The 13090-nt window shown below is 39.6% G+C and overlaps 1 protein-coding gene across 3 annotated transcripts; it reads right to left on the reverse strand.

Moving 5' to 3' along the window:
* Positions 1-355: 355 nt before the first annotated feature.
* On the reverse strand, positions 356-9898 carry hgsnat (heparan-alpha-glucosaminide N-acetyltransferase). Of its 3 annotated transcripts, none has more exons than XM_031559658.2 (18): positions 8844-9898; positions 8542-8657; positions 8248-8384; positions 7330-7448; positions 7098-7167; positions 6910-6979; positions 6607-6704; positions 6348-6424; positions 6222-6252; positions 5856-6016; positions 5359-5474; positions 5100-5221; positions 4354-4480; positions 4110-4196; positions 2802-2879; positions 2188-2258; positions 1746-1858; positions 356-1443 (listed from the first exon to the last, which is right to left on the reverse strand). In XM_031559658.2, exons 2-18 carry the CDS (start codon positions 8620-8622, stop codon positions 1262-1264), a joined length of 1740 nt encoding a protein of 579 aa, XP_031415518.1. In that variant the 5' UTR covers positions 8623-8657; positions 8844-9898; the 3' UTR covers positions 356-1261. The 3 variants fall into 3 exon arrangements, with proteins under 3 accessions (XP_031415518.1, XP_012692481.2, XP_042558931.1); XM_012837027.3 differs by having other exon boundaries at positions 9491-9897; XM_042702997.1 differs by lacking the exons at positions 8542-8657; positions 8844-9898 and having other exon boundaries at positions 8313-8367.
* Positions 9899-13090: the final 3192 nt, after the last annotated feature.

The raw sequence follows: 13090 nt of genomic DNA on the forward strand, positions 1-13090 counted from the left end.
GGTCAGAGAATTAAGGTATAAATAGAACGACAAGGCTACACGAGCAGATTCCTTCAATAGGCCCATTGGTTGCCACAATAACTAGATTTGCCCAAGTAATTCATTGTTTCCTAATTAGTTAATAAATAATACAGGATTTAAATCCTTTTGACATATTCAAACAGGTATTTCAAGCTCCCCATCAATGTAACATAACATACATCACATAACTTTTTCACATTTCGTTATGTTGCAGCCTTATGCTAAAATCGTTTATATTATTTTCCTCTTCAATTGAAATAAACTGAAACTGAAGTAAACATTTCTACTTTCAAACTGCCTTTCACTTTAATGAAAAACAGATATACAAAATTAGTATAATTTAAGATATTTTATTACAGAATTATTTTAACCATTTACTAATTTTACCAGATACTAAAAGTCTGAAAAGTATAAAAAAGTAGAAAGAAAAAAAGTTCAATAATCATGGTAATTCAACTATATTACACAAACATTCAGAGGTAATTCATTAATACTCTGTGTCTACTTGAATTGTGCCTTGTTGTCTGAGCTCTGCATCTCACAAATAACCAGTCTTTATTTACAACCATGATACAGTACATAAAAAAATGTAAAAAATAATAATACAAATATCCCCACCACCCCAACATTTTTTACTATTAATGATTGTGGAAAATAGAACACCTTAGAATATTTGGCACAATTGTGTGAGCAAGAAGTTTGTTTGAAGGCTGCTTCAACCTGACATCCCTTAACTCAGATACAGCAAACTTAAGTTATTGATAATCCTCCAGAGCATTAAAATACAGCATTAAAAAGTCCTTCACTAACATAACAGGATTGTTGTGCCACATAGCAGACAGGTCACTTTAATGTATTAGTTACATAGGTGAGTTACCTTGTCTGCTACCTTGTTTATATCCATCTAGTCATTTTTGGATCAGTAACAAAATAACAAAGCCACAGGACAAAGCCCTTTGAAAATGTTTCCATGGAAATGTAGTGCTGACCAACACACCACCCTACCACACAAAGACAGATGCTCATGCGAACTGAACCCAACGCAAGCTCCCTGTGCCTTTACGTAGCGTTGGCAATAGAAAGCTAGAGGTTTGCTTTAATCCCTGGTCTCTGTAGTATTCTCAGGGAACCAATGTAACAAATATTGTGACAGTTCCCCTGAAAAGGCCCAAAATAAGTGTTTCTCACTTTAAGTCTCCCTTCATTCAGGAACAAACCTGTTCCTTCACCCAGGATGCACTTAAATCTTCCAGAAAATCTTCTTCCTGTAGAGTACAAAGGAGATGAACACCCATATAGATGTGGCCACTAGGTTCTGGGCCAGGTGCTCTGCGTGCAACTGGCTGTTAGCCATCCGCCAGCGGAAGGGGAAGTACTCCTCAAAGACCTCATGGCCCACATACACCAAGATGGAGTTCATGCCTGATGGGATGGGATGGATATTCACAATCAGTGACGGTAAAAAGAAAGAAATTGGAATAATTCCTTATTGTGCACTTGCTTATCACACACACACAGGCACACAAGAACAAGGCCTGCTTGAGCTTGATTTCACAGAAGCAGGTTAATATATCATAACAGCAGAACACACACACACACACACACACTTTGGCCATTTCCAAAATGTAGGGCAGAATTAAGAAGTGGCTTGATGTGCTGATGTCTTTGAATATAGATGCACTACAAAGTGATTAGGATCACTTTAGAATAACCATGGTAATCACCTGGGTAGTAGAAAGGAGCACCTGACCACCATCTCTTGACATCCACTATGTAGTACACCACACCCAGTAGAACAAAGGCGAAACAGCTGAGCGTGGTCACATAAGACAGAGACCTGCAGCAGAGAGGAGGAGAGTATGTTCACTCTATGGTGCATGGGAAATAATCCTTGAGTGATTTTCCCTCACAAACACACACACACACAGTACATTGGGCCATACTGACTCAGAAATGTTTTATTATATTTGACAAAGGTCTGACTTTTAAGCAGATATACAGTGTGTTAATATGTTTTGTGTTAACCAATCAAAACGTGTTCAACCTCTAAATAAGGCCAAATGTCCATGAAAAGCTAAGCGAGGGGATATATGTGTTTGGCCAGTGGTTTTTAAAACACCCAACTTCATTCGGCACCACTGACTATAACTTCACATGGTTACTCACCATAGGTTTTTATTGATGGGGATGAAACCATGGTCTTTGGAACACTTGGTCAGGATAGCAGATAGTGCCCCCTGTAAGAGAAGAGCACAGAGTGAAGCAAGGCAAGGCAAGGCATGGCAAGGCTTTAAAATTAAAGGAACAGTATGTAGATTTATTGCACATCACTAAAACTGAACATTTTGTATAAAAAGGTATATATATATATATATATATATATATAAAGGGTATGATAAAAAGATTTTTCTTATGTTTGTATTTGATACCCTAAAAAGTTGGATGCTGTTTTTAAAAAATCATTGAAAAACATTTAAATGAAAAGAAATGGTAGTCAGTAGCTGAATATTGAAATTTATATATATATATATATATATATATATATAATCATTTCTTTTCATTTAAATGTTTTTCAATGATTTTTTTAAAACAGCATCCAACGTTTTAGGGTATCAAATACAAACATAAGAAAAATCGTTTTATCATACCCTTTAGATAAAAGCTTTAAAGGTAAAGCTTTATACATCAACTAACATCTTGCTGACAGGGTGATGGTACACAAAACCTGTAAACCATTACTTTATGAATGAAACTGCCTCCATTCAGAAAGTGAGACTCACCAGGATAAACCCCCATATGAGAAATCTGGAAATTATTTTTGAGTGAAGATCCCTATAGTGAAGAAGAATCTTTCCAGCCTAGAAAACACACACAAAGTAAAGGCCAAAATTGACCCACACCGCTTTGTTATTAGATCATTTAGCTTCTACAGAGGCCACAGTACAGAAATAGTCCACATAAGGTTAGTAATTAGACAAGCAGCAAAAACATCAGCGTGAAGATACTAACTGACACACATATGAAATGACAGTCCATTTTAATAATTCCTTTTCTATTGGTTAATCATCTGAATTAAATTACAATAATCAGGCTCAATGATTAGCTTGTGAGTGTTACGGTTAGGCAACATGTGATGTTCACATAATATGAGTGTCTTGATATAGGTACTGAGAAGTCAGTTAAAGGCTCTCCGGTACCTTTTTATATGTATGCTGGACATAAATCCAGTCTAGCCATATATATATGTACAATGACCCATCTGACTAGAATAATGGGATGAGTAGCAACCACCTAGGCCTTCAAATTAGGAGGCTAGCACTTTAACTAGAGACGCTCCTGGGTTGACAGAAGGCAGGTGAACGCTCAAAAGGGGGAGGTTTTGATTTTCTCGTGGTGGTGATGTGTTTGAATGGAGTAGTGGCGGCAAGCTAAGGTGTATGAATTATTCCGAGACAACTTAGACAGCCAAAGGCCTATTTTGGTTTCAAACAAGTTTTGTTTCTTTATTTACGTATATTGTTTACATTTTCCACTGATGTCATTCTTAAGTCCGATCCAAAAGGCATTGAGGATTACCGGAATACGGAAGATTCCTCCCAGCTCGGGAAGCGGTGAGAAGGGCGATATTTCTTTTTTGTTCCTGTTTTACGCATGGTAATGCCTTGCGATTTTTGAGTTAGAAGAGGAGTGGGTTCGTTTTTTGTGGATAACGTTTTTTGGGATTACTGTTACACACTGGATTGTTCCTGAAGCGGGCAGGGACATTATCGCGGAAGCAGGCCGACAGAACGCTGGCACTTTAAATACAGCTGGAACAGCTGGGACTGTAAAATACTGGTTTCCAAGAACTTTATGTTAACAACACGATCATATTTTCTTTATAAGGTTAATAACCATGCATGTATTGTTTGTGTATATGTGTTTCATTGTATGTATTCTCTGCCTAAATGCGTTAATACAGATCTCCCGATTTTATGAAACAGCGAAATGTGACGAGGTTCTGTTTGATGCAAATATAATTTGTTATAAACATAGTTCAGCTGATTGAGGAGGAAGGCAAGATAAAAAAATAAAAAAATCTTCCTAACCTGAACACCAAGAAAAGCCATCAGGATGGAGTTAATGCTGCCCAACGTTCCCTCAGGGTCAAATGGAACTTTGGTCTGGAAAACAACCTGCGGAAAGGAACATGCACACAAACACATGCACATATTAGGGACTATAGACCTCACCTAAATATTGTGATAGCTTGACTTAAGGCCATTCATTGGTCTGGCTTGCCATATTAAACAGAAAGTTTGTGGCAGATGTGTGTAGTGCTAATTTGTTTACCCTTGATGATGGCGTCTGGTAAATGTGAGACTCTCCCAGAAGCCAACGGTCGATGAAGCCTGCTGCTCCCCCTGTGCAGTTTGGGTACTGCCCAAAGTCTCCTATTCCACCAGGCCCCAAATACCCACTGTGAGAGATTGAGGCGAGAGAGGAGAGGAAGAGGTTAGGGACAGAGACACTGTGTGAAGGATACACAGCTAGTCCTAGTCCTAGTAGTAGTAGTAGTAGTAGTAGTAGTAGTAGTAGTGGTACAGTAAAATAAACTATTGAAAATTTAAACTTTAATTTGAGGGACTGATTAAAGCCCCTTGTACACCAAGAGTGTTAGCATGTTAACAAACAAACAAAAAAAGCCACCTGGCGTTTTTTCTAGCATACAGGCTAGACCATCAACATAGAGCACAAAATTTAAGTGAGGGACAGGGTGATGTCACAAGTTCTCTATCATTATTCAAATGTATTAATTTGCATGGAGAGGGCTGATTAATTCAATCTCCTAAAGAGAGCTTTTGACAGCACAGTTGAACAATACATTATTATGAAACTTTTGAGATGCGTTTCATTTGTTGATAGACGCTTTAAAAACCTTCATAACGACATTGCAGGCCATCAAAGAACAGAATCTTAGAATAGCTCAATCTTTTACTGGCAATGAGAAGATTGCAATAATGTGAAGTGAATTTGAAACTGTTCTTTTGCAGCTCTTTTTGACAACACAAGTAATTAAAGAGGTCCTATGAACTTACTTTGGACAGGCAGGGACTGGAAGGAGGAAAGTCAGATACAACCACAGCGCTTCCAGGAAAACCACACACAGCCAGGCAGGCCAGTAAAGGAGGCACTCACAAACTGGGTACCACCAGGCATCCTGGAACACAGGAAGGAGTTGCAAGAACTTTCCCAATCAGGCTACAGATGGACAGCCAAGTGCAGTCAATGCAACTATAGTGGAGAATGAGTCATTGAGCAGTATCAAAAGGACACTAGCTCAGACAAACCTCTTACCATGGGAAAGTTATCAAGTCGAACTCTGGCCACCAGAAGATCCAGAGAAGAAACAACTAGGTAGGAAAACGCTAGTCGCTGTAACACTCCAGGAATACGCAAGGAGTCCCAGGACACTGGAAGAAATCAAACACAGCCACACATCTGCACAATGCTGGAGCAAGCACTGGCTCACCACAACATCAATTTTGTTGGTTTCAGTTTGGAACCAGGTTCCAGGTCAAGAAGCCTAGCTTAAATGAACTGCAAGATTCTGGTGGAGTACTTGGTACACACACACACACACACACACACACACACACAAACACACACACACAAACACAAACACACCAAAATATTTTGTTTAACCACGTAGAAGTCAAAAATAGGTCAAATAGATGACGGCGGGCTGTATACCTAATTACTTGTTCAAATAATTTGCTCTTTTAATCTTAACAAATAATGCACAAGGAGCCTGAGGCCCATTAGTGCCCGGTCTTTCAGCTCATCCTACTTACAGGGCCCTTGGCAGTAGTTTGGATTGATGACGATGAGGCCGATGAGGAAAAGCTGGACGCTCCTCCACAGGACCTTGCCCAGTAAGTGGGAGCGGAAGACCCCTCTACGCAGTGAGCCACTGATAGACAGAGCAATGGAGGTGCCCATGATGAAGACAAACCTACAGGGACAGAGGAAGAGTTAGGGCCATGGGGAGGTCTGCTACAAACACAACTTTTAGATCACTGTCAGGTGCATGAACGTCAGGCTCATGAAGTTAGCATGAGGTGCAGACATAGAGACAAAGGCAGAATAGGCTCCAAGAAATAGTCGCACGTGTAAACAGGTTCCTTGTGTATTGGGCATAATGTCATGATCACACTTACCATGGAAATACTAAATCTGCCACAGTGAGGCCTGTGTGGAGGGGGAGAATAATCATAGTGAATAAACATTTCGGACGGAACAGAAAAGACCAAATCAAGGTTTATCCAGCACAATAAACTACTGACCATTCCAGCTCTCGTGCCTGAAGAACCAGTATCTCCCGCCTCCGTAGTTTACAAAGACCATTATGACTAGGGAGAATCTGTAAGACACAAAGAAAAACAGAGTGTCAAAGGCTGGAAAACCATGATAAAATAAAATAAATAGAACAGCAGGCTTAACAACAAACGGTATCCATCTTTGTAAAAAAAAAAAATCTACAGGAATTGGGCTAACTTCACAGACACAGGAGAGGACACTCCGGAGCACAAAAAGCAAGCCCACCCTCGGAATGTGTCCAGAGACCGAAGCCTCCTGCCAGCAGTGGCGGGCATGGCCGCTTCCACAGAGGACTCCACCAAGCGATGTGATGGGCCAAGCTCCTATGGAAGACCGGGAAAGTGTGTGTTTTTTTAAGCTAGAGGGCGGTAATCAAAAGAAAACTGTCCCTTTCACGAACATTAGTAGGGTGTGACACACATGACATACAGGAGCATATTAGTAATATTACACTCTAATACACTCATTCTTGAACAGTACCAACAGTGCATTCACAGGGCCATTTGCAGAAAGTAGGAAAGTCCTTACTGAGTTTATGAGTCTGTCTGTCTCCATAGCATTGCCCCAATGCAGAAGAAGATTTTTTACCACTTGCAGTCTGTAATGAATGGCAAAAGACGGATCAGAGAGGGCCATAGGTCCAGTGAGGCCCTGCTAGCAAAAGGTTATGTGATGTAATATGATGACATATTGTAAAACAGACATAAATTACCTACCGCATTATTGAATTCCCAATGGCAGCCAAGACAGCCAAGCCAGTAAAGCCAAGGAATGCAAACAAAATAGCTGGAGAGGCAGGAAGAGATCATGAAAATTAAAGTATACTGAATCTATCTATGAAGTCCAAACTATTTAGCTGCTGAACTGTCACTACATACTAAACAGATGTAAAGCCATTGACCCAAACACATCCAGTACTTAAAGACAAAGTGTCAAGACAACACTCACGCAAGTAGCTGTTGACAGGTTCTGTTTCAGTAACTAAGGAGCAGTTGACCTCTGACGGATCATTGAGATTCTTCACCCACAGTGAGTATTTTCCATGCTCACCAAAATGAAAATGAAGCCTGAGGAAAGAAGATTGTGAGGGTAATGTCAGGTGGGTATCCTCACTCAAACTCCATCCACACCAAAACATACAATAAAGAAATCAGACAACAAGCAAAAATGTATAAAGTTGAAGCAGCTATAAACTGGCATTGGTACATTTGAAATATCTAGAAATCAGTTTTGGGTCACCGCTTTGTGTTCGATGCTGACAATAAATGAGGGATATTTGTGCTTCTACATTGCAAGCTAAAACAGCTCTGCCAAACAGCTAGCCTATATGACTTAACACCAACATGACAAATGGCCCAGAAAACAGCTGTTAGACTACTGTATTTTCATCAACCTTATGCAAACAGGAGAGACAGGAGTAGAAAGGAGCAGGAAGAGGAAATATATTGTTATTAATAAGAAAATCTTCTAGGTCACAACTGTCGTCAAAACTCTGACAGCGGGTTGAGAAGTGGAGTAGTCTAGAATAATTGATTTAAATCCAACAAACATATGAACAGCAACACAAACAAGAGCATAATAAATAGAAGTCAATGTTGTACTTGCACAAGGCACCTCTCAAACAAAAGCAATAACATCCCTCTCACCAACAATAAATAGTCCTGCTAAGTGGTACGCTCTCCAGTGAAGTCCAATGACTTGCCACGTGTACACTACATGTCTTAGGAGATGAGTGGTCTACAATAATTGTTTTCCATTATGAACCTCACATGCTACAGCAGACCATCAAAGCCTTGTGGCAGCAGTCCACCACACTGCACCTCTGCTGTGTCTCATTACTTGTCAACTTAAAGCTTAATAGCTGACCTGCACTGCTCTAGGTTGACGGGCGAGCTGTTGAGCTGAAGGGTGAGAGGGTGCTGTGTGCCTACTGTGAAGTCCACCACGCTGGGGATCCCAGGCTCCAGCGCTGCTGGTACTTCACCTAGAGGCTGGAACAAACACTGAGAAACACACAAACAGACAGGCAGGTATGTAGGATGAGAGTCACAAAACAACACATTATTATGGAACTGCTGGAAACAGGAACCTTTATAGATGTCAAAGGATTACATTTCCCATGATAAATTAAAATATGCTGGATTTTTGTATCATTAGTACCTGGTAGCAATGGTCTGACAGCCAAGAGACAACCATGTCACTCTGTAGTTCATTGCTGACAGTCAGAATTGCTTCGTCCATCTTAAGCACGGGAGATTTGCGATGTGGATGTGAGGCTGAAACACGTACAACAAATTTGACATCAAATCCAGGGCAACAATATAAATAATGTAAACTTTACAGAACATAAATACTTCGTACAAGGGTCAGAATACATTCCTGCTCTCATGACCACAAACGTTTACACATGAAATGGTTTTTTTCCCCGTCTGCATATCATCCCAATTGAATGTTCCACTCACCACACGCAAGACTTGTGTTTTGAAGACTAGGCTGAGGTTGTAAAAGACTTGCTGCTCTCACTGTCAAGCTTCCGTTAACTACTGTACAGACGAGTCAGCTGCTCTGTCACGACCGAGTCACACTAGCTGAATTTGCGCTATGCCTACACTCGGCTAGGGGACTCTTGCCTTCATCATCCACCCATGTCACATGCTGTTCTAATCCGACTTGCCACAAATCGTACGTTTCTGTGGCTAAACCATACTAGTCGTGGATCTTTCAACGGAGGGAAGTTCAATTTGTGTTCAACACTGGCTGCGTGAGGGCAGTGGCTTAACCATTTTACATCACTGTTTTGGTGATGTCAGGTTAATTAATAATGAAAATGTTGAGATGGTGTAGCAAGCTACCCAGGTAGCCTGTCGTTACCAAAAGTTAGAGGTTGGTTAACGTACACAAACGTGCACCTTCGAAAACGGTACATAGAAATAATGTTAATGCTAAACTGCTAACTGGTTAAGTTACCTCTGTCTTATTTGAACTCATGTTCAACCTTTCGGATTCACTTATCTTACTCTCACTTCAGCAGGGTGTTAAGGTAAATACAGCAAAATACCTCCGTGGCGAGCTGACGTTCACTTTAGATACGCTTGTTTACGGTACTTACAAGGGGGCACTGCAGAAAGTGGCACCACGCGTATGGCACATATCAGCACAATCATTGCCAAGAGATATAATCCCTTTTCTCCCACTGTTTGGGCCATTTTAGGGCGTTTTTCTCCTGTCTCCCTCTTCCCTTCTCCCTGATACCCCGACTTTTTCTTAATGTTTTTTCTCCGTTCCATACCACTTCCGATACCCGGGTAGTGGTAGTGCCGAGGGTCAAAGTACATTCCCAGAACGGGTAATTTTAACGTCAAAGACCATATTAAATTAAGTAAATAAATTGGCATTCAATCTTGGAAATGACAGGAACACTGCGTATAATTACGTTAAAATATAGTATCTATGGCAAGATCGTGAAATTAGGCTATGCTGCTTAATGTTTCTTTCCGTTGCAGTAGCCTACCGTCAAGGCACTATTTGTATCTCGTGACTAGCCGTAGCTGATGAGGAGAACTCCGCAGGGATTTCGTTGAAAACGACTGACCCACTTGAGGCAACATTACGGTTTAAGATAATGTTATTCCATTTCTGTGTGATTTCCTCTGCAGCCCCCCAAAAAACACACGTATAAGAATCATCTTTCACAGTAATGAATGAATCAATCAGGAGCACGGAGGGTGGTGTGTAAATCAGAGACGTAAGGACTGTGTAAATGGTTTGTAAATTGATTGTAATGCTATGTCAGTTTCCTTTTCATGAACCTAAAGAAGCAGAAAACAATTAAACTGTGTCGCATGTGTCCATGCCTAAACTTTTGCATAAACTATGATATTGCCTACAGATAAAGTGCAAAATAAAGTGCTTCAAAATAGTGTTTCAGTTTTTTAGCGGTAACCTAAACTGAAACCTATGCTTAGGATGTGACAGTACCTTTAATTCTATATCTTTATGAATTCTCAACGTGGTAGTAACCACATAACTTTTTCTGATTCTGGAATTTGCTTGAGTACATCACCACCTCCTGCTGTGGTCATATCGCAGAAGGTCTGGTACCCCTGTTTCCAGTGATCAGATAATACAGACCATCTGGATGACAGTGATATTTATGATGATATTTATCAGAAAAACACAATAAACCGGTCAACATCTTCAACAGTGAATGTGTTACGGAATGGTGAAACGCCGGCTTTAAATACTTATCCTGCCTAAAGGCATTTGAATATTACTTGAATTCTCACTGTACACTGCACAGTCCATACATACTGTAGCTTACTGTTAAAGGCCTACCAAGACACATTTTCCAAGTCATCCATGTTCCCTTCATATTTCTCCTTAATGTCTTTATGTATTTGTATAATTGTTTTACAATTTTTTTATAAATTTGTATAATTTGTTTTATACAAATTTGCCTCAGTGGGGTCCAAATCAGAATTGATGTTTATGCTGAGTGCAACATTCATTCCACTAGATGAGAAAGGACAAAAGCCATCGATGTCTTAAAGGTAACCATACTATGTAAAGAGAGTTTCTTACCAATTTTGAGTGATATCCCAAGCAACAAGATAGCAAAGCTGATCATATCTGTGCAATAAAATCGCGATGAAACCATTATTGGAATTTTTCTAATTATTGTTAATTAGGTAAGTATTCTTGTTTCTTTTAAGGACAAATAGTCTCCCCAGTCCCCCTGGCTATTCGATATAAATTCCGTTGTGGTCTGATTTCACTCTTTGTGTCCACTGGTAGCAATTAGAGAAATAAGATGTCCTTCATGACGTCTTGATGGTGATTTCTGGGCCACAAGCTGGAGGACAACAGGAATGACGAAATGCAAATGACGTCATGAAATGTACCATCAGTCAGTGTACCATCAACATGATTTTCAAGGTCAAATTTGAAGGCATTTGATTTTTAGAATTAGACTTAGTAAAGGCATCTTTCCCTGATGAAAAAAAAGGAATGTTTACAAACTGTTCAAAGTCTCTTAATATTGATCTTAACTAATACATTATTTTAAATATCTTAAAACCCAGCCTTCATACATGCAGCTCCACTAACCTACCAGTTTCATTTTTCCAACAGTGGAACAAAAATACCTTAAATCTATGTACTTCCTTGAACAAGATAATTTTCACTTGAAGCAAATGTTTTTCACCTTGTCATAGTCACATACCTAACCGCATTCCTTAACACCAAGCTCCAAGTTCCTCAAAGCCACATTTAGATTTAGAAAAAGTTGTCAAGTAGGACACTCTCACTCTCTTTATTTCTAGCAACTTCCTGGTCTAGAGGTTTAACATAACCAGGATATCAGTGATAGTATCAAACACATATAAGATATGCAATTTGGTTAAATTTTATCAAGGAAGGAAGACGACACAGTAGATAAGCCTGATGTTAAGCATTGAAAGTACTGGCTGGCAACTATCCTCCATTCCCCAAAGGATGAACCCAAGGGAATTTACTTGATGAGGAACTCTTGTGTCACTCAATGTGTGTATTGAAGTGCTTTGTTGGCACAGTGAGTTCCTTTAGCATGAGTATAGCACACATTACATGCAAGTTACCCAGAAAAGTATTAGCCTGTATCAACTCGCTTTTTGGAAATTTTGGAAAAGCAGTGAAGCTGTGAAGTTCCCATTTGTAATCATAATATGTAACAATATGATGAGTGCTGAACTGAAATGGCATACAGCTATTGGACTGGATGACGGGGACTGTTAGCAAAAAGTACAATATGAACACAACAACAGAATACAGAAATGTAACCACTCAGTACCTACTGTATGAAGAATTGTCTCAAGGAAATAGAAATGCCTATGCAGTATATCTTAACATTGAATAATTCCTTGGTACTTTAGAGCTCGGTAATAAGTGGGTAGTATAATGGTGATGAGTGGATAGTGTCATCTAAACTCATGGGAACAACGCATAACAACCCACATATCACTCAATAGAATCTCAAGTTGTTTCTAAACAATCAACCAAGTGTGTTAACAAGTCCGTAACATAATGGCAATATTGTGTAGTTAACATGTAATTATTTAACAATGACTTGTCTACTTGGTTTTTAAATTATATTACCCACTGCCTGTAATTAGTCTGTAAAGTACTACTAAACACCTAATTTCACACTAAAACAATATATCTGCTTAAAGACTGCTAAAAGGCTTTTCAATGTAACACCTGGATTAAGTCAATTAGTTGTCTGCCGAATGACAATCAGGAAATGTTCAAGAAATATTAATGAATAAGGAAGTAAGCCAATCAAGTCGATCAGGACAGGGGAGGCTCTATGGGCATCAGCAGCACACAACTTAAAGGCCCTACAGCGCATAACAACCACAACTCAGAGACTCAACATGCCTATGTGTTTAAACCATTCCAGCACAAAATTGATGAGGTAATTTATAACATAAAGAGCATGTAGTGAGGCAACATGTTCAGTGAATGCATACAATAACTGAATGTGACCCATCTGCCGAGAAGGAAATCGGTAGCTTTCATGGCGTGACTGGAGTACAATAGACTATAGACGGTTCGTGCTTGGGTAAAAATTGTAAGAAAGGGTTGTGCTTAACCCCAGATGTGGAAGTTGTTAAACATGGATCCGTGAGAGATCTGACCTGATAAAGTGAGAGGAAAGAAACTGAAAGCCAAA

The sequence above is a fragment of the Clupea harengus genome, chromosome 22 (genome assembly GCF_900700415.2).
Source record: "Clupea harengus chromosome 22, Ch_v2.0.2, whole genome shotgun sequence".
Taxonomy (NCBI): Eukaryota; Metazoa; Chordata; class Actinopteri; order Clupeiformes; family Clupeidae; genus Clupea; species Clupea harengus.

Bases quoted from the DNA above. Each gene is read 5' to 3' on its own strand.
- hgsnat (XM_012837027.3), bottom strand. From the start codon at position 9,776: ATGCCAATTTATTTACTTAATTTAATATGGTCTTTGACGTTAAAATTA. The intron at 4,481-5,099 runs GTAAGTTCATAG...AATCTCTCACAG, and splicing joins CCAGTCCCTGCCTGTCCAAA to TGGGTATTTGGGGCCTGGTG. The intron at 2,259-2,801 runs GTGAGTCTCACT...CTTCTCTTACAG, and splicing joins TCATATGGGGGTTTATCCTG to GGGGCACTATCTGCTATCCT.